The sequence below is a fragment of the Eulemur rufifrons genome, chromosome 5 (assembly GCF_041146395.1).
Source record: "Eulemur rufifrons isolate Redbay chromosome 5, OSU_ERuf_1, whole genome shotgun sequence".
Taxonomy (NCBI): Eukaryota; Metazoa; Chordata; class Mammalia; order Primates; family Lemuridae; genus Eulemur; species Eulemur rufifrons.
In genome coordinates, this window is record NC_090987.1 from 54,929,998 (window position 1) to 54,956,185 (window position 26,188).

The 26,188-nt window shown below is 50.0% G+C and overlaps 1 protein-coding gene across 1 annotated transcript in view; it reads right to left on the reverse strand.

Annotated features, from left to right (window-relative positions):
• Nucleotides 1-10,938: 10,938 nt before the first annotated feature.
• GFPT2 (glutamine-fructose-6-phosphate transaminase 2) overlaps nt 10,939-26,188 on the reverse strand; it is a 41,471-nt gene continuing 26,221 nt past the window's right edge. The window contains exons 10-19 of the mRNA XM_069468322.1: nt 24,369-24,532; nt 22,915-23,010; nt 22,742-22,839; nt 22,319-22,439; nt 19,903-20,060; nt 19,502-19,616; nt 17,290-17,417; nt 15,274-15,441; nt 13,448-13,609; nt 10,939-11,840 (exon numbers count right to left, since the gene is read on the reverse strand). Of these exons, the coding sequence (XP_069324423.1) occupies nt 11,796-11,840; nt 13,448-13,609; nt 15,274-15,441; nt 17,290-17,417; nt 19,502-19,616; nt 19,903-20,060; nt 22,319-22,439; nt 22,742-22,839; nt 22,915-23,010; nt 24,369-24,532 (1,255 nt within the window). The 3' untranslated portion in view covers nt 10,939-11,795. The remainder of the gene's footprint in view (nt 11,841-13,447; nt 13,610-15,273; nt 15,442-17,289; nt 17,418-19,501; nt 19,617-19,902; nt 20,061-22,318; nt 22,440-22,741; nt 22,840-22,914; nt 23,011-24,368; nt 24,533-26,188) is intronic.

Consider the following 26,188-nt stretch of genomic DNA (forward strand, 5'->3'; position numbering starts at 1 on the left):
TTCATGAGAGCAAGAGAAAGAACCTCAAGGTAACCTGAGGAAGCATGTAATTTAGCTATTAATGAGTCAACCGCTGAGATTATATTTCAACAAAATAGACCATCAAGTGGGGCTCAGAAGACAGTTTTACGAATTGGGAAGTACACGAATGCTCCATGCAAGCACATCAGCGGCACACTGCGCTGCTCAGGCACCGCCACCAGTCTGGCCCGGGCTCCCTCCGCGCTGCTTCTGCACCGTGCGGCAGCCACCGGCCGGGCGCAACAGCTTCCGCAGGTCTGCCTTCCTCTCCCAGGCCATGAGCTCCTCAAAAGCTGGCAGGGAAAAGAGTGGATGAGTATAGGGACAGAGGGGTGGATGTGCAGGAAGGCTTCCTGGAGGAGGCAAGACCTGAGCTCAAGTCTGTTCACAGTATCAACCAAAGCATGAAGAAATGCGTACTTTTGGCCGGGCGTGGTGGCTCACACCTGTAATCCTAGCACTCTGGGAGGCTGAGGCGGGTGGATCGCTCGAGGTCAGGAGTTCGAGACCAGCCTGAGCAAGAGCGAGACCCCATCTCTACTAAAAATAGAAAGAAATTATCTGGCCAACTAAAAATATATAGAAAAAATGAGCCGGGCATGGTGGTGCATGCCTGTAGTCCCAGCTACTCGGGAGGCTGCAGGAGGATTGCTTGACCCCAGGAGTTTGAGGTTGCTGTGAGCTAGGCTGATGCCACGGCACTCTAGCCAGGGCAAAAAAGCAAGACTCTGTATCAAAAAAAAAAAGAAAAAAAAGAAAACAAAAACAAACAAAAAAAGAAATGGGTACTTTCATACATGTTGGTGAGAACTGTAAATTGGTAAAACACTTTTTGGAAGGAACATAGGTAATAGCTAATGAAAATTTTAAATGCACATGAATCCTAACCTGACAACCACAATTCTATAAATGCATCTGACAAATATATGTGTCCAAGTATTCCAGGATATTTGTGCAAGGATGTTTGTAGCACTTTTCTTGTAATAGGCAAAAACCAGAAATAACCTAAAATGTACATTGTGGACTGACTGAATAAATTATGGTATAAAAGTACAATAAGGCCATTAAACAGAATGCAGGGACTTTATGTATTGATATGGAAAGATGTCTAAGATATATAAAGGAAATAAAGCTAGGTGAAGAAGAGTGCACATAATAAATGGCAATCTACATAAAAATACACACACACACACACACACACACACTATGCTAGGAAGTATAGAGAAATGGGGGAAATGACTCATTATAACTTTCTGTTCTGATTTTAAAAAAATGCACATATTTCACATTAAAAAACTGATTAAACAAAAATTTTTTTTTTTTTTGGAGACAGAGTCTCCCTTTGTTGCCTGGGCTAGGGTGAGTGTCGTGGTGTCAGCCTAGCTCACAGCAACCTCAAACTCCTGGGCTTAAGAGATCCTACTGCCTCAGCCTCCCGAGTAGCTGGGACTACAGACATGCACCACCATGCCCGGCTAATTTTTTCTATATATATTTTTAGTTGGCCAGATAATTTCTTTCTATTTTTAGTAGAGATGGGGTCTCGCTCTTGCTCAGGCTGGTCTCGAACTCCTGACCTCGAGCGATCCACCCGCCTCAGCCTCCCAGAGTGCTAGGATTACAGGCGTGAGCCACCACGCCCGGCCAACAAAAAATTTTAAAGAAAGAGCTGCAGAATGATCACTCTGACACATGCATGGAGGATGGGTCTGAGGCAGGTGAGACTGGGGGCAGGAAAGTGGGCCAGGGTCCACATCCGCATTTATAATCACTCTCTCAACAGCTTGTGAGGGGCACTGTTACTACCCCCACTCTGCAAATGAGGAAACGGAGGTCTGGAGACAGCAAGGGAGCTGCCCACATTCCCAGCATGGCCCAGATTTGAATCTACATGGTTTGACCACAATATTCATGTTCCTCCAACACACCACTCTAACATCTCTACTTTTATCTAGAAAGCAAAGCCCTGTGTCCAAGGCTGGTCAGGACCAGGCCAGAAAAACACAGGCCTTCACGTTTCATCCTGCTGGCTTCCCCTACCAAAACACTTTTTCTCTTGATGACCAAGGTGAGTCAGTGATCTACAGATTCGATTCAACCTTTAATCACAATAATTTCAAAATACCCACCTGACAGCTATGATTAAAAGCAGATTCTCACCATCACGTTTTTAAATACTTGCTATTGAAATTTTTTTCATCAAATTGTTCTATTTTCCTACTTTAATTCTTAAGAAAAATACCTTAGTACAACAACTTAACTTTTCTTTGATAATCAAGAACCTTACAGTCTCCCAGGGCCATCCTCCGGACATCAGTTCTTAAGCTACTGTACACACTGCGATGTAGAGTAAGAACTAGTATTCGGTTATCACCTCACCTACTGCTGGCTCCTAAGGACCCAGCGAGGACCCTCCCCACCAGCCTCTTCCATCCACCAGCGCCTGTTCATTCTCCCCCTTTCCAGGCCGCACCCCCAGTGCCCTGGGTAAGGCCTTCTCATTGCTCCCGGGACCCGGACGCAGCAGAAGTGCTCTCCAGTCTCCATTCCTGATGCGTGCAAACCACTGCACACACGCCACTTTAGGAAGAGAGAGCTGTCTACACGAGAACCTGTACACAAATGTTCACAGCAGCTCTATTTGTAACAGCTCAAAACCAGAAACAATCCAATGTCCTTCAGTGTGTGGATGGTTAAACACACTGCTGTACATCCATACCAGGGACCACTACTGAGCAACTGAAACAACCAAACTACCGATCCAGATACACATTACGACTTCGGTGGATCTTTGGGCATTATATTTAGTGAAAAAAGCCAATCTCAAAGGTCACCTGCTGTAAAATTCCATTTATACAACATTCTTGGAGTGACAAGATTATGGAGATGCAGAACAGATTAGTGGCTGCCGGGGGTAAGGTGGCATGGCTTTAAAGGGGTAACACGAGGAGATCTTTGGGATGATAAAACATTTCTGAACCTTGACTGTGGTGGCGGTGTTTATACAAATCTCCACATGTGATAAAAAAAATGACAGGACTGTACACACATTGTACCAATGCCAATTTCCTGGTTTTGATACTGTACCATAATTATGTAAATATACAACTATTGGAGAAAACTGGGTGAAAGGTCCATGGGACCTCTCTGTACTACTTCTGTAACTTCTTGTGAATTTATACTTGTTTCTAAATAAGGAATTTTAAGAAGAGAGATTTGTTGAAAATATGCAGTGATCATACTTCTGTTTGAATTCCTTCAATAGCGACTGACTGCCGTGACAGTAAGATTCAGTTCCTTAGCACAACAGAGAAGCTGCAGCCCCTCTGGCCCACTCTCTGGCAATACCGAACCACCTGGGATCGGCAGACACACCCGGCTACTGCGCACCTCAGACCTCAAGCTGTTCCATCTGCCTGAAACGACTTCCCTCTCCCTTTTGTTCTCCTGGTCAACCTTCATTCTCCTTCAAAATCTAGTTCAAGTACCTGCTTCTCTTCTAAGTTTTCTTCTATACCCTTTTCCTTCTAACTGTGCTGGGCATGCCCACTTTTTTGCCATTCAATTTGTTTTACATTGCATTGCAGGCCTACCTCCACTTCTACTCTGTGAGTTCCTTAAGGGCCAAAAATGTGTCTGATTTATTTCTCAGTCCTCTACTAATTACACAGTGGGTGCCCAGTAAATGTCTGTTAAAGGCAAAACTAAGCACAATAAATGTGGTAAGGCAGAGTGGAGCAGTGGTTAAGATCAGGACCCTGGAATTAGACTCCCAGTGTGTATGCCATTTATTTGGGTGACCTGGGGCAAGCAAATGTACTCATCTGTAAAACAGGGATGGGCATAAAACCTCAGGGTGTCTCTAGATAGAAGCACACAGCCCCCCTAGGAAGGCATCTTGACATAAGTATGCACCCTAAATCTGACCATGCCTTGTCTAGATCCAGCTATTAATTTTCAGCAAATAGAGAGAAACACATTAAATCACACGCAGAGATGTAGTCAATTACCAACCATGGAAATGCTACTGAATAACCCGATTGCTTCAACAAAAAAACTACAAGGAAAACAAAAAAGAAATAGAGGTGAAATCTACAGATTAAAAGACATATCAACCAATCGCAATGTATGGACCTTATCTGGATCCACCTTCAAACTATTACTATTAAAGAAACTGTAAAATTCATGGGACAACTTGAAATTTAAATACTGACTGGTTATTCGATGATATCAAAGAATTATTGGTTTTTCAAGTATAAAAGAGTCCTTATTTAGAGACATACACTGAAAAATTTATGGATGAAATAATATGATACTCAGGATTTGCCTGAAAATAACATAGGGGTAAATGTGTAAGTGGAGGATGTTACAGATGAAATAAGATTAGCCAGAAGTTAATAATTGTTGAAGCTGGACACTCTATTTCTATATATGTTTGAAAGTCCTCATAATAGCTAAAATAAAAAGACTGACATTGAAACTAGTTCATACAATCAATTACAAACTATTAAGGCCAAATAAAAATTATTAAGAATGAATTGTCCTTAAGGCAAATTATATAAAAATGGCACATTCCTAACCAAGTGTGAAGTATAACTACTGTACATGTTTAGACCAAAAGTAGCTGCCCTAGTGCCAAATCTATAGTCTTAAGAAAAAAATCTGGCTTCTGTTTTATCTTATGCATCACGAAAACAATTGCTTTACTCACTATTAATTGCTTCATCTGGCACTTTTCTTTATCCAGAAAATTAAGAAGATTTTAAATAGACAAGTTCAAGTATACTAACATTTATTTAGGGAATGAAATGAAGATTTTAATCTGTCAACAAATTATTTTAAAGTCCTGGCACCATGCAAATTAAATTCTCAGGAAAATCAAAGCTCTCCAGAGAAGACTATACCAAAATAGGATTATTTTTAGCTCTATAGGATCCTTCTGAAGGAAAAAAAAGGTTAAATGGAGGAAAACATTGAATAGATTGGATGTTCTACCAGAACACAGTAAAAGCCAATAGAGAATACTAAGAGCCAAGAGACCCAGGAAAGAATGTTTGGGGGGGGCCTGGGTTCGACTTCTGTTTACCAGCTGCTTGCTATGAAGCAGACTACTGAAATTCCGTGGGTCTCCATTTCTCCCTTGGTAAAAGTGGGTTTGACACCTGCTAATCACAGGGCTCCAGTGACAATCAAATGAGTACCCGGCTGGTACCCAGGCAAACAGGGCCTCCCCTGGCCTCAGGCTACCTTTCCAGCTCATCACAGCTTCTCCGTCCCACACAGCCTGTCCTGGAGGTTGACTGGCCTGCAACCAAGTTGAAGGAGGTCTGTATTTGGCTTGAATCACAATGTTTTTTTTAAAAAAAAAGCTTAATTAGCTATTGCCAACATTTAAAAATCAGAAGAGTAGAAATGCAAATTTGGAATTCTGCCTTCTTTTAGAAAATTGCTGGGTGAGGTTCTGGTTCTCTGGGGTCCCCGCCGCTCTGTGCCCTTACACCTGGCCTGCAGGCTGGTTCCCGGCTCCACACTGAACTGAGATCTTCCCTTGGCCCTGCCCTTTCACACTTCTGTGCCTCTCCCTGCCTGGCAAATTTCTCATCACCCTCAAGGCCCACCAGCACCACCTGTCACCTCCTCCACATTTCCATGGCACAGCCCCTCCACTACAGCAGGTGTCCTGCACTGTCCTGGGGCTGTCTGCATGCCTGCCGTCCCTACTGAGCTCCTGGACTCTCTGGGGGAAGGGACCCTGTTGCTATTCCTTTCTGTCCCTAGGGGCTAGCATTAAGTGTGACCTAGAAAATGAAGAATTCAGGAAATGTCTCCTGAATGTCTGGAAGAAAGCTAGAGCTAAACTATTACAAAAACGTAATATTTTTATATCACAGCTTGTTCTGACAGTTACCAAATAAAGGAGGTCAAGGACATTACAATGTTTCACAAAATGAGAAGAAGCTTCCATCTGCTTACAAGTTTCACAAGTTAGTCAGAAGTCACTCCATGAACAGGTAAAGCAGAGACAACAAGCAGGCAGGGTCATTCCTTAGATCACTCATTCATTCATTGAACTGATACTACTGAATACTTACGGTGTGCTTTCTAAACACTGGGTTAAAGCAGTGGACAAATCAGACAGCTACCTGTTTTCATAAAGTTACATCCTAGTGGGGGAGACAGAAAATAAACAGGCAAATAAACAGAATAGTTTCAAACCAGAGTGAGTGCTAGGAAGGAAATTAAACAAAATAATGAAATAGAATGACTCAGGGAAGAAAGAGGGTGGTCAAGGAAGGCCTCAGCAAAAATGAAACATCTGATCAGACGAAGGAATGGAAAGAGCCAAAGATCCTGGAGACAACTCCAAAGCTGGGAAATAGCAAGTGCAAAGGTCCTGGGGCAAATGGGAGTTGGCAGGTTCAAGGCAGGTGAGAAGATGAGTGGGAGGAGGAGCAGTGTTCTTGGGTAGGGAGGAGTGGTAAGGAAGGTGGGCCATACCTGCTCTGGTGCTGCTGGGCATTTGTGCGATGTCAAGGCACTGGAGGGGTGCGGGGGGAGGGGGGTTTTGGGCGGATGGGGAGGGGGTTCCTATCCCATTCACACCAGCAAGGGGCAGTATCCGGCCCAATTTTCCACAAATGTGCACTGGGCTCCTGCTCAGGCGCTTTCATGCAGTCATACAACCCGACAACAAACCAAGGGAAAGCAGGATCAGTGCCTTAGCCAAGGTCGCGGGGACCAGACCGGGCCCCTGGGCACCCAGTGCAGGAACGCAGCCGCGTGCCCCACAATCTGAAGGAATGGCGCCCACAGACCCCCAGGCAGGTCTGCGTGGCCAGGCCCGGGAGCGGGCCCGCAGCCCTGTGCTGCTGACAGCGGGTGGGAGGGGGCGATTGCCGCATCCGGGGGACAAGGGCGGCGGCCGCCAGTGCCCCGCAGACCCGGGCCCACCCCGCAGAGCCCGGCCGCGCGGCTCCCCCGCCGCCCCTTTCCTGCGGGGCCCGGCCCGAGCAGTCCCCGCTGGGCCTAGACCGCCCGCCGGGCTCACCTCGCCTCCCCGCCGCCGCGCACGGGGAGAGGGCGGGCGGGAGGACTGGCGGCGCTGCGTGCTGCTCGCTCCCGGCTCCGCTGCTCGCTCCCGGCTCAGCCGGCCGCCCCACCCCGCTCCGCTCCGCCCCGCCGCCGCCGCCGCAGTGGCTGTAAGGGGCGCCGGGGCGCTTCGACCCTTCCGGTCCGGCTCCCTTCTCCTGCGCCGCCGCCGCCGCCTCGGCGGCGCCCGGCCCGACCGACCTGTGGGCCAACCAATCGGCGCGCAGAGAGCTGGGCAGGCGCGGCCAATCGCGCCAAGGGGCGGGCCGCTGCCGGGCCGCGCGGGCGGGGCCGGGGCCCGGGTCAGGGTTCGGCGGGCGGCGACGCCCGCCGGCAGCTCAGCCGCGCCGGCCGACGGGCCCTGGAGACGGCCTGCGTCTCCAGCCCCCTGCGCGCACGGCGCGGCCCGCTGTCCCGGCAAGGGGGCCACCGCTGGTGGCCGGACGCAGAGCTGGGAGGCGGCGGCGAGGGCGGGCCGAAGGGCCCGGGAGCGGGGCTGGAGGCGCACGGCGGGGATGGGGCGCCGAGCGGTCGCCGGGCTCCGGGCTGCAGGAGCAGGCTCGCAGCAGCGAGGAGGACGGGGGCCCGCCCGACTCGGGGAGAGCCCGGGGCGCGAGCGAGGGGAGGTCGGGCCTCGGCGTCCGGGAGCCGGAGTGCAGTAGCTCCGGGAGGAGGAGGCGAAGGAGGAGGGAGGAGGGAGCAGAGGCGCGGGCCTTGGACTCGGTTGCTCGTTGCGGCGCCGCGGGGAAGGGTTTGTAGGGGTGCGGCCAGAAGTCAGATTGTAGTGGGGGAGGGGATGCAGAGAGGTGAGAGATGGCCATGTGTGGACAAGTGACCGGGTTGGTCAGGGACGGGCGGGAGCGTGCGCAAGGTGGCAGGGGTCAAGCCTCTGCCTCAGAGGCGCAGAAGGGCGGACGCGGGCGGGGGAGAGGAGTGCAGTGCCGGAGGGCTCCCTAGGGCCTGGGGTCCGACAACCCTGAGCTGCTTTTGAGGCAACTCCTGGGCCCTCGGATCAGGTTCCAGCAGGCCATGGGGGCATAAAAGATGATGGGGAGCCCGGTGTTTGGGGTGTCGCCAGATCTGCGTTTGACCAGTAAAGCTGGATGTGAGGCCAGGGGGCTAGACACCTGGGGCAAAAGCTCAGCGATCTGCGGGGTGGCGAAGCCCTGTGGCCCTGGCTCTCCCCGAAACGGGTGGGCTCCTGTGCCCCGCCAGGACTTCGGGGAGTGGAAGAGTGGGGGGACAGTGGTTGACAACAAATGGTTACCGTGGAGGTAGAGCAGCAGTTACGCCAGGGCCAGCCAGAGTGGCGGGAAGAGCAGGAGGACCTTGCAGATCGGGAGGTCAAGGGGCTGGGGGGCATGGAGGGTGGTTGCAGAATTTGGGGAGAGCGGCAAGCCCGTGACCAAGGGCACAGAGGGCTGGGCCAGGCTGGTAGGGCAGCAGAGGAGGGGTGGGACAGAGGGATCCAGCCAAGGTGTCCCCCTCAGGCCACCCCCACCTTGGCCACCAGAGGGAGTTTTCTAAAATTAAGCGTGGGCTCACACCAGATGGGCCCTCCTCAAGGCAGGCCACGCTCAGGAGCTAGAATTCCAAGCAGGGATGAGCCCTAGTAGTAAAGTGATTCCCAGACAGGCAAGTCCTCAAAAATTTTGCCTCCTTGCTATAGTCTGAATGTTTGTACACTCCAAAATTCATATGTTGAAATTCCAATCCCTAATGTGAAGGTATTAGGAGATGGGGCCTTTGGGAGGTGATTAGGTCATGAGAGTAGAGCCATCATGAATGTGATTAGTGCCCTTACAGAAAAGGCCCCAGAGGGCTCTCTCATGCCTTCTGTCATGTGCGGACACAGTGAGAAGACAGCCATGTTTGCACCAGGAAGTGGGCCCTCACCAGACACCAAATCTGCTGGTTCCTTGAGGTTGTACTTCCCAGCCTCCAGAACTGTGGGAAATAAATCTGTTTTTTTATAAGCCACCCAGTCTACGGTGTTTTGTTATAGCAGCTTGAATGGACAAAGTTACCTCCCGAGTGCTTTTTCTCAAGAAGGATGTGCTCCACCAAAACAAACAAGGAAACTGAGAAGGAGGAAGACAGATACAGGAAACAGGAGCCCAATCCAGAAAACATGGCCAGGGAATCCCATGGAGGAGGGTGAGAAGTGACCCCGGGTGACAGCTCTGTTCCAGACATGGGGGGCGACTGCACCATGCTGCAGCAATGCCACCCGGGAGGTAGACTGTCATCACCAAGACCCCACTTCCATCAGGGCATCTTTTTAACTGAGGACAGAATGCCCAGGAGCGCTTGGCCCAGGTTCTCAGCAGGACTTGGCTCATCTTGACCACACGCTGATGAGGGTCTCTCCTGCTCTGCTGAGGGCACGCACATCACCCACAGAAGTCTCCAGCTTTTCCCCGAGAGCTGGAGGGAGGCCATATGAGCTTAGGAGCAGAAGGTACAGGACACTCCCACCCTGACCGTATTTCTGCTGCGTGTCGAGTACCTGGCCCACACCACAGCCCTGCCGGGCACACGACTCTGTTTCCCGACACTCCCTCGTGACCTTGCTCACACCCTTCCCAGAGGGGCCTTGTCAACAGCCAGAGAAGCGGAAGTCAGACCACGACCTGGAGACTGACCCGCTCACCTCCTCCCAGAGCCTTCGTCCTGCAGGGGCAGTGCCACCCTCTCCCTACGGCTAGTGTGGGCTTGCCCTCTGCTTTCAAAACTAGGCAGCTGTTGCTTGGGGCCAGACACACAGGTAGAGCCACGAGGAACAGCAAAAGAACGAGCAGTACAAAGGTTGAGACAGTTGTCACCTCTCTGGCATAAGGTAAGAAACATTTCCTGGGTCTTGTCCAGATAAAAAGGTTCTGGCTGGTTTGCAGTCTCCTAATCTCAGAAGTTGCACTGGTCAGGGTTTGGTCAGTAAGACAGAGACCACTCTAGGCGTTCCCGGCAAGACTTGCCCCTCGTTGATTTATGACGAGGCCTGGAGGGTGGGGGTCAGGGACAGCTCTGGGGCTCTGGGTTCCTGCCAGCTCTCCAGAGTTGGGATTTTGGAGGAGCCGCAGAAAACCTGTGTTTGTGGCCAGCACTGCCAGGAGTGCTGAGGTGGATGAATTTTGGGGAGTACCATAGCAGAACCCCTGTCTGCTGAAGCCATGAGAGAAATTAACAATATGATTTCTGCCCCTCAACTGCCTTCCAAATCTCCCGTGAGTGCCTCTCACTGGTGGAATTTAACCTGGAAATGTAGTTCCCAGGTTTCCAACTTCTGTGATCCAGGGGAGAACGTAGAAGAGAACGGAAAAGTTGCTGAGTAGCCCACAGGTAATCCAGGACCGAGGCCCGATTAGTTGTCAAGACGACGTCATGCAAGCTATGTGACGGCACTTACGTAGGGAGCCTAGATTCCAACCTCACAGACCTTCAGAACTCTGCCTTTCTATCTTTCTGCCTGAGTGCATTAATAAAATGAGTAACTATAACAAGCTCATTGGGGAAAAAAATACAAATTTGGAAGTTTCACCCCTCTACGCGGCCTCCAGGCTCTGGGCAACCATCTTAAGCAGCATCGAGTGGCCCAGTCCCCTCCAGGTTCCGTGAACCCTCAGCAAGTGTCAAATCTCCTGCATTTCGTTGTATCCTGCAGAGTAGCCTCACTTTGTACTAGAAGCATGGGCGTCACAGCTGTGGACAACGCCAGTGGCTACTAACCAACAGCACTTCTCCCCCAGACACTACTGAGCTCCGGCAGAGTCCTCAAAATGCAACGTACACTTAAAGAATGAGGTTAACAAAATCTAAACACATGAGAAAAAAATCGTATGTTCTTTATTGTCTTAAAATTGCATAGTACTTTGATTGTGCATGCTTTTAAATAGAGAGCAAGGTGGCCCACTTAACTACTCTCTTGCATGGGACATTTCCAGCTATTTTACTACAGACAGGGAGCAGGAATCAAAATGCTGCCTGGGCTTAGCAAGAACCTTGATCAGATTAAACAGAAGTTGGAGAGTTGGAGGGATCTGGGCTATAGATGAGGAGAAAATGTTGAAGGAAGTTGAGATTTCAACCGGACTTACAGGTGGCCTGGGCAGATGGCTGGAGGGACTTCCTGATGTCAGGGGTGGGATTCAGGAGCAGCCTAAGGGGAGGAAAGGAGAAGGCGTCCAGAGGGTCAGTGCCCTGTGCTCAAATCTGAGATGAATGCCACCCGCCAGGAACAAGCCCGGAGATAGCACACTGGGTAGCTAGGATGCATAGTCTGGGCGTTACCACGGCTACAGAAAGCCACATAGAAAAATAACTTAAAGGCTATACAATCATCATTATAAATACTTTTTCTTTTAAAACTAACTAGTGTTGGTTTAAAAAGGTTCACAGTTACTCTGCAGAGAGCTGCATCTCTATTGCACAGTAGTGGAAAAGTTCGCTCTGATCCCCATGTGTAAACAATGATTCCTTTCTCCTCAGGCGACTCCAGGACACAGAGAAACAGTATTTGCTGTTAAGCAAAAGCACTTGGGTACAAGGCACGTCGAAGCTGTCAAGCTCTACTGGGAACACGCAGAACACGTGGGATGCCCACTTTCTCTTCCCACGTGGTATCCCTGCTGTCGGGACAGGTCTGGAATCAGGCTGAAGGTGGTGATGGTCTCATCATGGTCTCCTTCTCATTCCACGGTTACAGACTTGGCTAGATTTCTGGGGAAGTCAACCTAAAATGAAAGAGAGTGGCTGCTTAGGACCACACAGAACTCAGCAAACTCCTATGTCTTGAAGACTGTCATCAGAGTGCTTGAAAACAAGGAGACAGATGTTCCTGGTCACCTCCAACCATGAGCTACCCAGAGACCTGCACCCTGGAAGCAGAGTCCCTATTCCAGAAGCTTCATTTAACTGTATAATGTTTAATTCATTCAATAAACATCTATGTGCACCTAATATATATCATGCTGTGTTAACACTATTAAAAGAATATGATCCCTGCTTTTAAAAACAGGTAGCTCAATTTGTACTCTTAAAAATTCACTTTTCTTGGAAGGATACACACAAATCCCATGTGACTTGTTAGTTTAGGGTAGGGGGTGGGAAAGAAATGTGATTGGGAATGGTTTAGAAAGTGGGCTTCAACTTTATGTGCAATGTCAGTACATTTGTATGTTAAAAAAAGATGAAACAAATACAACAAAATGTTAGCAAATGTCCATTCTGGATGGTATGTGCACATTCAGGTGTTTATTATATTATTCTTTATATTCTTATGTATTTTTAAAAGCTTCTCAAAATAAAATTGTAATAAAACTTCTATTTCTTTGCACAATGAATTGTGTGTTCTTAGACACTTGCTGGTGAGATCATAGATAATGCCTTCTCTAGAATACAATTTGGCCATATATGTTAGGAATGCAAAATGTTAAATCATTTGCTAGACTAAGGACCAATTTTAAATGTGGGACAAAGTTATATGGACAAAGATGTTCACTGCTGTGTTATTTGTGCAGACAAAGAGATAAGGAGCAGTTTAAATAATAGACGACTAATTGTTAAGGAAGTCATAAGACTGTGATGGAATATCATGCAATTAGATGTTTCCTATAACAATAGCATAAAGATGTAAGACAATACTTGTAGGCCGGGTGCAATGGCTCACGCCTGTAATCCTAGCACTCTGGGAGGCCAAGGCGGGTGGATCTTTTGAGCTCAAGAGTTCAAGACCAGCCTGAGCAAGAGTGAGATCCCATCTCTACTAAAAATAGGAAGAAATTATATGGACAATTAAAAATATATATATAGAAAAAATTAGCTGGGCATGGTGGCACATGGCTATAATCCCAGCTACTCGAGAGGCTGAGGCAGGAAGATTGCTTGAACCCAGGAGTTTGAGGTTGCTGTGAGCTGGGCTGACGCCACGGCACTCTAGCCTGGGCAACAGAGTGAGACTCTGTCTCAAAAAAAAAAAAAAAAAAGAGAGACAATACTTGTAATATAATAAAAGGAAGATGCAAAATTTTATCCTTGATATAATATTGAAAATGTTAAAAATTACATGCACAGGAAAAAAAACTGGAATAAAATATAAAATTTGCTAACTGCCTTTGGGTGATGAGGTTATGGTTCAATGATACAGTTTTTCTTTATATATTTTGCAGTTTCCAGCTTGTTTTCAGGGAGTGTACGCTGCTTTAAAAAGGAAGTTTCTTTAAATGAAAATTATTTCTCTTATGACCATTTACTGCAAATAAGTATGCCGGAGAAGAACATGAAGGAACTGTGGGGCTTTGTCTGTCCTCTTTGCTGCGCTAGGTGCCATTCTCAGACGTACGTCGTATCCTCGGAGAACGGCCAGGTGGAAGGAGAGGAGCTGCAGCGGGATCACGCTCAGGACACCCTGGAGGCAGTCCACGGTGCGGGGCAGCGAGATCGCTCTGTATGCAAACTTGGAACTCTCCGTGTCGTCCTGGGAGCACAGTATAATCGGGCGACCCTGAAGCAGAGAGACATGACTATACAGCAGACCGTGTCAGACGCAGCAATCCCTCCCGCGCGGCAGAGCATCTGGAGCCAACATTACTTCTAGGATAACAGTCATCTTTTGTTTTTGCTGGAATTATGGGAGAGGTGATCAGTACGGGACACAGCGTTTGGTGCTTTTGGTGTGCATCTTCCCCTGGTAAGGGGACTGCACTTGCCGGGTGGCTGCAGTGTGCCCTGTGAGAGGGGGCGCAGACCCGCTCCTGACTCCGATGGGCTCATCATCTAGTGGTGGGAAACAAAACCTAAACAAGCTAACCAATAAGTACAGATGAATTTCAGGGAAATGCTGCAAAGACAACAAGGTAATGTGACTGGGAGACATGGGTGAGGTCTGGGAAGGCCTCTCAAAAAGGAGACGTTTGGATTGAGACCTGAGTGGTGAGGGCCAACCTCTGCAGATCTGTGGGAGGAACATTCCAGGCAGAGGGAACAGCCAGTGCAAAGGCTCAGAGGCAGGAATGAGTTGGGTGTGAGTAGGAAACAGAAGGAAAGCTGGAGTGCCCGGAACTCAGTGAGACGGGAGGAAGGGGTCAGCTATTACAGGGTCGGGGGTCATGGTGGTTTGATGGGAGGCCCCAGGAGGGTTTTAAGCAGGAAAATGATGCGATTGTGCTTCATGCCATCTCTCTGGCCACTGTGCTGAGCCGGGTGGCAGCAGCTAGATGGGGCCCCTTGTTGGATTTCACCTCCCTATAACTTCATGAGCCCCCAGGATGGAACTGTGGGGGTTCTGCCCTCCTCCCTCGGGGCAGCTGTCATTGTATAAAAATTTGGCTGGACTTTGTCCCTGCTTCCTGGGAGGGAACCTCTAAACCTTGGCTTTTCCAGATGATAGAAGTGTCTTTTGTTATTCATGGGGGGCCCCTTGGACTTCACCTTACTTTATGCTAATCAGGTGGCCCATCATGGCTTCAGATGGCTTCAGGATTGGGGCTAACCGTGCCACAAAGACCAACCACGTGATTAGAGGGTTGGGGCTCTGAGCCACATGCTGTCAGCCTGACCTCCCAACCTCCAGGGTGGAAGACTGAGTTCAGTCACATGGCCAGTGAGCTGATCAAACATGCCTACTTGACAAGACCCCAGTAAAAACTCTGGACACTGAAGCCAGCAGCTCCGGTGAGCTCTCCGGTGACGCACACTGACATGCCGGGAAAGTGGTACTTCCTAAGGACACAGAAGCTTCACACCTGGGGCCCTCACACTACCGGTCTTTTCTTTGGTGCTGGTCATGATTTGCATCTTTTATAATAAAACTGTAGTAGTAAGTAAGTATAGCATTTTCTGAGTTCTATGAGTCATTCTGGAGAATTCCTGAATCTGAGGGGAGCACCGGAACGTTGGAATCTGTCGCTGGCTGGTCAGGAGCGAGGGCAGTCTTCCGGAGGACTGACCCTGGCCCTGTGGGACCCGGCCTGGCTCCGTGCAGTGAGCACGCAGTGGGAGGCGCCGCCACGCCCCCTGGCAGGAGCACCTCCTCTGCCGCCAGGCCAGCAGGCTGGGCCACCGTGGCGTCCTGCAGGCCGACCAGTTCCTTCCCAGAGGTGTGCACTACTCACAAGGGGGCCCAGAAGAACGGGAGGGAGGTGCCCTAGCCCAGCGGAGAGCCCTCACCTGGCGGGCCGTGACCTGCTGCAAGGCGTTCTGGCACTTGGCAAAGCAAGGGTCCTTCATGATGACCATGATGACGGGCATCTGCTTGTCGATCAGCGCCAGAGGCCCGTGCTTCAGCTCCCCAGCCAGGATGCCTTCTGAGTGCATGTAGGTGATCTCTTTAATTTTCTGGGGAAACAGGAGGTGGGATGAGAGGTACACTAGGCAGACAGGTGGCTGGAGCTTATCAGCCAGAGGGGACGAAGGGCAGCAGGGGAGGTGTGACCCTGGAGGGCAGAGAGCTGAGGGTGGCAAGGCAGATGTTGCGTGCCACAGTGTGGCTGACAGCACTGAGGATGCCTGGCAAGGGCAGGGGAGCGGTCTGGCTGCTGCCCAGGACATGCACAAAGCCCAGCACACAGCCTCTGTGTCCCCAGATCAGCCACCCCCTGGACAGCCAAGTCGGAGTCAGCCTATATGGCCCTCTTCGCCTCTGCAGCCAGCCACCGGGCCTCTGCAATTAGCATGTGTCATGATGGCATTGCATTCTGCTTAGACACGCCTTCCGTCAGTTATGTGACTAAGCATTCCCCTAATTTCAGACCACTAGTAACTTCTGAAGGGTTGCTCTAACTGACCTGTGGAGCAAAGCTGCACACACTGCGGCATCATTTGAATTTTTTCCTATGCTTAGGTAGATCTATTGCTATTCAGTCACCATGAAATCTACACCATTGAAATGGTGAGAGCATCGAAGAAAACATCTCTCAGCTCCCCTAGGACTATTTATTTGGGTCAGGGAAAAGCTGTAAGGGGTGTGGCTCCACTCTGGAGGCTGCAGACCACTGGGGCGCCGGCCTCCAGGTGACCACAGAGGGGCCAGTGACTTGTGCCAGAGTAGCCTAAACGCGTCTTTCTTTCCCCACAGACTCACTTGGAGGCACAGTTGAATATGCGTCTTTCGCCAGCACACTCGGCCACTGTAGCTGGGCTCCCCACCCAGGCGACTGACCTATCTGGGGGCTGACAATGAGCCCCTGAGGAGCAGGGTGCCAGCCCCGCGTTCCTCAGAATCTCCACGGGCTGGGTGTGGGGGCTGGAGCCCACTGAGGTCAGGCTTGCAATCTTGGCCGAGACAGCCTCAAGTAAGCTCTGGGTGTTTCTTGTGAACCACTAGCAACTGGCATGGTCTTTCAAATGGGGTTGGTGGGGAGGGAACAGACGCTTCCATGGGGAGAGGCTGGAGCAAAGCTGGGCAATGGATAATGCCCTGGTCAGGTGCTCAGCGCTACCTTGCCTGGAACACTGTGTCCCTGCTCCCTGGGCAGAGTGTTTTGATCCATAAACTGCGAGCTGACAGCGCCCCTGCCTCGCTATGTGCCCGTGCTCTTGGCAGCCTTGTGCCCTTGGCCCCTTGCCCCTGCTCCATCAGCTTTCTCTGAGCGGCCTGGATCTTTACTGCAGCAGGGGCAAACAGCCCATCACCAATTTTTAAAAACTGCAGGGCCTTCGAAGCTCATTCCTGCAGGATCTCAAACTCCTCTCGGGAGGGAAATTCTGGAGAGACCTCCACCCGGCCCTTCTGGTCTGCCAAGATCCTCCCACACTGTGGTGCTGGACAGAAGCAAAGGGCACATGGATCTGGGTTCCATTCTGTTCCTCCTTGTCACTTGAGTGACATACTTCACCTGGAGGCTTAGTTTCCCGCTGGGTGAAATGTGCGCAGGAACTGCCAGCCTCTCGGAGACGACCAGGAAGCACGTGTGAGCTGCTCTCAGCAGCCTGGCACTGGCCGGACACTGGAGGAGCTTGCCCAGAGATGCCCTTCCCCTGTCTCTCCAGCAGATTGGGAGCTCCCTGGGGGGAGGCACCTGCCTCACCCGTCTCTGTGTCCCCAGGGCTAGAAACCTGGTCAGGAACTGATGCTTAGTGCAGGCTCGCGGGGCGGCCCAGGAGCCCTCCTTCCCACCGTGCCTGCCCTCACGTTGCCCAAGGGCTGTACAGCGCCTGGGAGGTGGGGCTGGGCAGGGGGCTCACCAGGGCTCCTTCCAGGCACGTGGCGTAGTTGTAGCCCCGCCCCATCACCAGAAGCGACCTCTGCGTGTAGAGCTCCAGGGCCAGGTCGTGGATCTGCTCGTCCAGTGACAACACCTCCTTGATCAGCTCTAAGCCGCACACAGAGCAGAGGGAGAGAGCCAGTCATTCCGATTTTAAAACAATATTCATGAAGAAAAATTATGGTGATTCATAGATGTGCGAATACTTTCTCGACCACCACTAAGGCAGGTAGGGAAGTATTATCTCTAGCTCCATTTTGCAGGTAAGGCAACTGAGGCTCAGGAGAGTGGAATCACCAGCTGGCAAGACACAGAGCCGACACTCCACGCTGGTGTCCCCTTTCTTGGCCGAGTGCTGTGTTTGAAGACAAGCCAGTGTGGGGGGGCCAGTGGTTCTCAAACTTGTTGGTCTCAGACTCCTCTATATTCTTAAAAATTATTGTGAATCCCTGAGAGCTTTTGTTTTTGTGGGTTATATATATATCAATATTTGCCAGATTATAAATTACACTGAGAAATTTTAAAATATTAATTCATTTAGAAATAACAATAATTTACCCATTACATTACTATTTAAAAAAATAGTGAGAAGAGTAGTATTGTTACACATTTTTGTAAATCTTTTTGATGTCTGACTTTTTAATAAAAAATAGTTGACTCTCACATCTGTTTCTGCAGTCAATCTGCTGTGGCAGTTTCTTCTAGTTAGTTGAAGTATGGGATTAAAATCCAGCCTCACAGAACTGTGAGTATTGTTCTCTGATATTACAGTACACCTAACTTGAGAAACAATAGTTTCTTAAGAGGGTAGTTGCCAATATGTAATCTAAAATTATATCAGTAGTTTTCTACTTTGTTACATTAAAATTTACTGGTCTATCTTGTACTTTTAAATGGATCATTTACACATGCATAATTTTGTAACATCATGCATTGGCCACAAAGTTATGCAAATCTTCTTAAAATAGATAAACATTTTCTAAGTCACCAGGATCTCATCAGAGAAGTCTTTGAATGTTGGGAAGTAATCAAGCTCAAGGTGGCAGATACAAGTTTTACAAAATTCTGTCTCATTTGAAAGCTCGTAGTTTATCACTGGCAACAAATACTATCAGTTGTTTTTACTGATGTGTCAAGATTACTGTTAATTTTGAGAAAGTCTGCCAAATATCCAAATAAGCTTGCTATTCAAACAATCTCAAGGGTGCTTTTCTTTGAAACAACCATGATTCTTCAGGGTGAGCAGAAGAGCTCTATGCATACTTCCCGTTTTATCACAGAACGTTAAAAAGGACTGCAGTTTACGGACTAACGTTTTGTGCCGCCTCATCAAGGATGCTCTCCGGTGAAGCTGGGTGTGCGGTGGTGAAGAGCACAAGACCACTAGGTCTCAAGTGTGCTAAGGCACCGGGTGTAGCCACCCCAGGCAAAAAAGTCATATTTATTATAAATAATGTGTTACTACATAAATTGTTTTGACTGAAAGGGCCTGATAGACCCGCAGGTCCTGTGGACCACATCTTGAGAACCGCTGGCTTAGATATCAGAAGAGAGTCCTGTTTTGCATGGTTATGACCTAGCTTGAAGTAAGAGTGCTTTTCTTGTCAATCAACTTTCAACACGTTGTCTAGGCCAGATTTCAGACCGTAGGCCTTGGTATTGACCAAGGCGGAGACCAGCCGGTAAACAGGTGAACAGGTCACTTCAGATCACGAGATATGTTATAAAGAAAAGAAATGGGCTAATGTTTAAGGAAGTGCTGGGGCACAGGGTTGGGGACTCTTGGGGTGATACTGGAGCTGAGGCTTGGGAGATGAGAAGCTGCCAGCTGTACGAAAAGCTGGAGGAAGAGGGTATCGGCAGAGGAGAGAGCCAGTGCAAAGGCCCTGTGGCGGGACAAGCACTTGACACCATTGAGGATCCAAAGGTCAAGGTAGCAGCCATCCCAGGGAGCGGGAGGGAGCAGAGGAGGCAGAGGCAGTGGACTCAGCGTGCAGGGCTCCAGGGCCTGGCGAGGAGTGTGGATTTTAACCTTGGCCCAGTGGGCACTGCTGGAAGGATTCAGTGGTGACCAGGAAGTTTTAGGAGGAGGGAGTAATTAATAGCATCGAGTACAGGAGAGTCAAGGAAGAGAGTGGCCCGAAAGAGTCCACTGGATTTGAAGCTATGGGAAATCGAGTTGTGGAACATACCAGGTAAAGATCTCAGGCCACGGATGATCTCTTGCCTCCTGTTTTGTAGTGAAATTCTGTCTTCAGACATCATCAAACCAAACATCACCAGAGAGATGAACTGACTGGTGTATGCCTGCAGGCAAAGGAGGAGGCGGCCAGAGCTTTGAAACAAGCATCTCAAAGAGGCTCAAAGAGCTAAAGGCCAACATGGAAAGGAAGGGAAGACAACGTAGGAACAAAATGAGACTATAAATGAAGAGACAGAAATCACTAGAAAAAGGAAAGAAAGGCAGCATCGCTGGTGCATCAGGGCACGACTGCCCGCCGCATGCTCACCAGAGAAGGGTGGGCACCAGGCACCCCGGCCTCTGGCCCACCCGCCAGGCTCCTCCCGAAGCAGAGCATGCTGTTCCTTCTACCTTGGTGCTGGCCACGCCGATCTCCGGCCCCGCGTTGATATGGACTCCGCAGTCGGTCTCCCGGGAGATGGAGCTGCCCACGGTGTTAGTGACGCCCACAGTCAGGGCGCGGCGGTCCTTGCAGTATCGCAGAGCCAAGAGCGTGTCTGCAGTCTCACCTGCCACACAGGGGCCTTTCAGTGCGCGCTGCCAGCCTGAACCCCACCCCCAGCCCCACCCCCACTCCGTTACCCGGGCACTGATGTAAGAGCCCGGGCACGGCAGGGTGGGGGGTGTTCAGAAGGCAAACTGCACACTCAACAATTTTTTCGTTGATTGTTAGATTGAAGATGTTGTTATTATTTATGTGACAAGCACTTTCTCATCCACTATTTCATTTAAATCTTATGACGGCCCTGTGGGGGCCACTGTCCCCACTTTCCTTTGGAGGATGAGGGGCTCAGAGGCAGGAGAAAATCAGTGCCTCTATCAAAGTCACATGGGCAGCAGGTGGGCCTGGCTCCCAAGGCCCCTCCGCCACTCTAAGTTGCCTTATTCAGCATGTGCTGAGATGTAACAGATTTAACATTTAAAAAGCAGGAATGCCCCCAAATGGTGTTTCTCAAATAGATCTTGTTTGAAAGGAAGCACTTCTTGCAGCCTTCCAGTTCGGACTCAAATTGTTTCTAGAATAAAGCTAAAGAGGTTCATGCATAAACTCCCTATGTCTGTACGTTGTAAAGAACTCAGACTAAATTAAATATGAGCCAGACCATAAAATCAAAACCGCTTGAATTCACACGAGTTGCTGGAGGCTGCTCTGTCTGCAAGGTCCCCGCTCCCGGCTGTGCCTGTCCTAGCGTCTCTGCAGGGCAGGCTGGCACTGCCATGTGCTGCCGCATGGCCCAGTGCTCCTCTCCCTTGTTCTCTTCGGGTTGCCTAGTTTACGGCACTGGGGTGCCAGGCGGCACTTCCTGGGCACCAGCCGTGGGGGCCGGGGGAGGATGACGGGGAAGGGGGCTCTGTCTTCAGCCGCCTTCTGCCCCAAGTTTCTACCCCAAGTTTCGACAGGTTTTTCCCAGTCTCATTGCGGGGCTGGACCCTTCTGTGCCCAGAGGCTCGGGAGCTGCCGCTGCATTATTTTCACATCAGAGCCCCCTCTGTTCTGTCGCTCATGGCTTCCAACAGTGTATAATGTTTTTAAGCTCTGATGGGATCAAAAACCTAAAGGCAAACGTGGCGGCTCCCGGGTAACGGAGCGGTCACCTGGGTACCTCTGTGTCAGTTTTTCTCAGCTTGTCGTCAAAATGGAAATGGCATTAAGATTCGACATGGAAACGGTATTAAAAGCCCCAATAGATATTAGAGCATTACTGTCAACTTCTTAGTTGTGGTAATGACATTGTGGTTATGTTTTTTCCTTTTATCATTTTAATCACACATCCTGACATATCTGTGGATGAAATAGCACGATGTCTGGTCTGGGATTGGCTTCAGAATAACCCGGCACAGGGAAAGGTTAGTGTGGGTGTGGACGGCGGTTATCGGCTGTGTTGGTAACTGCTGAGGCTGGGCGATTCGGTGCACGAATATGTCTACTTTTACAAAGGTTTGGAATTCTCCATGATCAAAACATTTCAAAAATCATTCTAGAGCTCAAGCGGACTGCAAGCATATGGCCACGGGTCACTGCCCTGGAGCAAGTGTCCAAGCCTAGCACTAGGATGGCACCAAGGCGGTTTGCTCACCTCAGGGACAGGCGGGCCCTAAACCAGGGCAGTGTCTCCCACGCGCCCCTGCTGGGTGGCGTGGGGACTGCACACCGAGGCCACACTGAGACCCCGGTGTGACTCTCAACCTAGCAGAATTTTGAAGATTTTTTTCTTCATGAAGTTAAATCCAAGTTTCTCTTTATGGAAGTAACACAGCTAGTAAGGAAGAAATGATAAAATTAGAGTAATTGATTTATGAACTCCTAATTATTAATAACTCTAATCAAGAACCATCAATAGCTGTTGAAACCAGGAGGTGAAAAGCTGAGGGCAGCTTTTACTGGACGGATAAGGCCGGCAACACTTGAACCCCTCATGGATTTTAGCACAAAAAGAGAAAAATGAGACATTATGTGCCTCTTGGTGAGTAGTCACTGAAGTCTTGAACTTGGACTGGCAGGAGGGAGAAGCCAGGGGGCAGGGGAAACCAATGGCCCAGTTCCAGCATGGCCTTGGACATACCTCGCCCTTCCTGAGCGACAGTGACAGTCACTGACGGCTCCAAGAGTTAAGTGACCCAGTGCACGAGAGAGCGTGGGGCACAAGGTAGGTGCACAGAGGACTTAACTGGATGGAGGAGGGAGGGAGGTATCTGGTATGTCACAGAGAGGAGAGAGCCCAGAGCTGACCTAATGCTCACCTGGCCACGCGGCCCTATCCCTTACCTGATTGACTTATGAAAAAGCAAACGTCATCCCTGAAAACAGGTGTGTTCCTGTCCAGAAAATCACTAGCAAGTTCAACCATCACAGGGAGCTCGGTCAGTTCCTCCAACACTTGCCGAGTCTGAAGCCAACAAGAATGGGGACTAAAGTCAGTCACAGGCTGTACGGGGACACAGGGCAGCTGAGCTTCCAGGGACAGTTTGTGACATGGCGCCTCACTAGCGCTGTCACGGTGGCGAGGGGATTTCAGTCACTCACACCTTGCAGAAGGGCCCTGTGCCACGTCTCATGCTGGCGCACGGCGGCGGGGGCAAGTGCTTTGCAAATGCAGAAGGCCAAATGCGTGACCAAACGGAAGGCCAGCGTGTCATCCTAGACAGCCAATTTCCCTTCACTCTCAGGGGTCCAGCGTGTTGCACTTACAGCCACGGCAGCGTGGTAGCTGGTCCCACAGCCAATCACGATGAGCCGCCGGCATCTTCGAATCTCCTTCAAGTGGTCCTTCAAGCCGCCCAGGAGCACTGCGGGCACACAGCAAGGCGTCAGTGCTGACTGCACAGCGCAGGCTGAGGCTCCCGGCGGAGTATAGGAATTACCTGTGTTGCTCTCAAAATTCACCCGACCTCTCATGGTATTGAAAACCGATTCTGGCTGTTCAAAGATCTCCTTCTGCATAAAGGCACTGAAGTTACCTGGTCAAATAAACATCAACAAGACTGGTCGGTTTCAATTTAGTTACATTTCTACTGCTTGACTTTTAGTCAGGAGGGAAAGTGGCCCTGGGACAGTGACAGTGACTCGCGTGTAAAGCCCACTGCAGGGACTGTCCTGGCCGGAACGAGGACTATCTCTACTTTACATACTAGATCCTGAAGCTTGAGGAAGGCAGGGATTTGCTTGGGGCACGTAAGTAAACAAATGGTGTGGCTGGTCCTGCTGGGCCAGGCTCCCCTTAAGGCCAGAAGAAACTAAAATGCTTGACTTCCAAAAAGCCGCCCACTTAGGGAAGTACAAATTAAGCCAGCCCAAAGAAACAGACAATCTTCTTTTTAATAAATAACCTCCTAGCTTCTGTAATAAAAACCCAAACCAAAATCTTCCTAGCCGCACATGCATTTCCGGGCTCTGGCTGGAATGGGACTGGGCGGTAGCAAAGGGGCGACCCGGCTATGGCACGGTCAAGCCCCTGACGGAGGTGTGGCACCTGACGCTCCGGCGGCGCCCAGACCTGGTGAGCGAGGGCCTCCAGGATACACGCACTCGTGCTGCCCAGCACTGCCCGTGTGCCCTGCCTGCTGCCCACCACACAGCACGTGTACAAAGAGCGAGTAAAGCAGTGCAGGGGGGCAGGGAGGAGCCACGGCAGACACAGGATTAGAGGACTCTGAGGGCGCCATGTTTCAGTGGAGCTTGAGATGACTGCCGGGAGCCAGGCCTAGGAGAACAGTGAGTGAAGGACCCCAGGTGGGTGAGGGGCTGAGGCAGCCAGGCCAGGGCTGGTGGGCAGAGCACGAAGGGTTAAGTGTGGTGGGCCGGGCTTTGGCTCGGGTGGGGCGGGGGGGGGATGTGGGCAGTGGCAGAGGGTTTGGGTTTTATTCTAAGAATGGCGGGAAGCCATCAGAAGGCTTTAAGCAGTGGGAGCACCACAGGGTCTGAGTCATGTTCTGAACAGTCTGTCAGGCTGCGCTGCGGGGTAGTGGTTGTAGGGGAGGGAAGTGGGTGCAGAGACAGGCTCCCCTTGTGCGAGAAAGTGCTCCACAGCCCAAAGGAGAAATGATGCCTGGGGGTGGGAGCGTGTCCCAGGGAGTCAGCACAGGCCGGCCGCAGGTGCGCTGGAGGCGGCTCAAGCAGACAGGGGCCCCCTTGGAGGTACCAGGCCAGGCTCCCCACATCCTTTCAGCTGTGTGAGCCAGAGGCCACCTGCAGCCCGCCCTGGTGGCCATGAAGGGCAGGAGGACTGCGGCCCCACCCAGGGCAGGGCGGAGTGTCAGGAGCTCCACCACAGGCAGCGGCCCCAAGGCTGCTGCACGCAGCCCCTCGCGGCACCTGCCTTTCATGATCTGCTGCAGTTCCATCTGCAAGGTCTGGATGGCTCGCGATGGGTCATCACTAGCCGAGCGCTTGATCCGGTGAATGGAGAGTTTCCCATCAGCCACTGCGGCAATGTCGTCGTCCTCCAGGAAGATGACCCTGTTGGTGTGCTCTATGATGGCGCTGGAGCAGGGAAACACAGGCATCGTCACCGTCGTGCCCTGCCCTTGGCAGTCACAAGGCAGTAGTCGCTAGCTGTTTCCCAAGCGTGGGGTCCACATCAGTGGCGTTTTAGGGGGGACAGAGACACACCACACTAATAACATCAATTCCCAGGTGAATCATCCCCCTTCTTCAGCCTCCCCCCAGAATTATTCTGAAGCCAGTCCCCAACATTATATTGTTTCTTCTGTAAGCCCTTTAGCTTATATCCCTAAAAGATAAGGACTATTGTTTAACCTACTAAATGCCATTATCATATCTAAAGTTAACAGTGCTTCCTTCCCATCATCAAATATCCAGTATGTTCAAATTTCCCCAATAATCTCATGGATGTCTCTTTTTAGCTGGTTATTCAAATCAGGACCCAGCAGCATCACCCTGGAGGATGCCTGGGAATCAACACATCATCCGAATCGCAAAGGGGAAGAACGGAGCGCTCATCTTGCCTTTCCAAACAACCTGGCTTTCCGAACCACAGTTTACAAAGCCAAGTTTCTCTTTATGGAAGTAACACAGCTAGTAATGAAGAAATGATAGAATTAGAGTAATCAATTTATGAACTCCTAATTATTAATAAATCTAATCAAGGACCGTCAATGGCTGTTGAAATCAGGAGGCGAAAAGCTGAGGGCAGCTTTTACTGGACGGATAAGGCTGGCAACACTCGAACCCCTCATGGATTTTAGCACAAAAAGAGAGAAAAATGAGACATTATGTGCCTCTTGGAGGAAGGACACACTGTCACCTATGCAGTTTTGCCAAAACAATCAAATCTCAATGAGATCAAATTTCTAGACGCTTGTAAACTCCAGTTTACAGGAAATACAGGACACCGAGGAACACGGCAGACCACACCCGGGGATGCACTCAGCAAAATCCAGACAGTGGGAGACTCAGGACAAGAGGCTCCGTTTCTCTCTCTCTCACACACACACACACACACACACACACACGCACACACACACGCACACACACACACACACACACACACGCCCTGAAAGTAACCTACAGAGCATGTCCACCAATGAAACAGGGCCATTGTGTTTATTTTTATAACTTTCTCTGTATGAAAAGGGATAATGATTTTTCCCACTGGAGATCACAGTACAAAGTGTCTTTTAAAAATAAGTTTAAGTTAGAAAAGTTGGTAAGTGAAAAAGAAAGTTCAGTAATTAATAGCACAGGGGGAGTATAGATATGGTAGAAACCATGCAGGTAGGGCTTGAAGGACCACTGGAAAAAACTTCATTCTAGAAAGTGCCACACCCACAGGTGTCTCTGCAGGTAAATGAACAAACTCCTGGTACAAAGTTAAGGAGAGAAACTCTCAAGCTCGATGGCTCTACGAGAGGCATGGCCAGCAAGATCCCAGGGAAGACAGAGGAAGGACGGAAAGCCAATGCACTGGGAAAAATATTTTAAGCAATACTCACCTATTGTATAAAAAGGAGAGATACAGAGTCACAGGAGGAAGAAGTATAATACAAATGGCCCTACCCCATCTCCAAGAGATAAACACTGCTTACATGATAGCATTGCTCAATGCATGTGTGTTTATATTTATGTGTGCATGTATATATGTATGTCTAAATATAATTATTATTTTAATTTACAAAA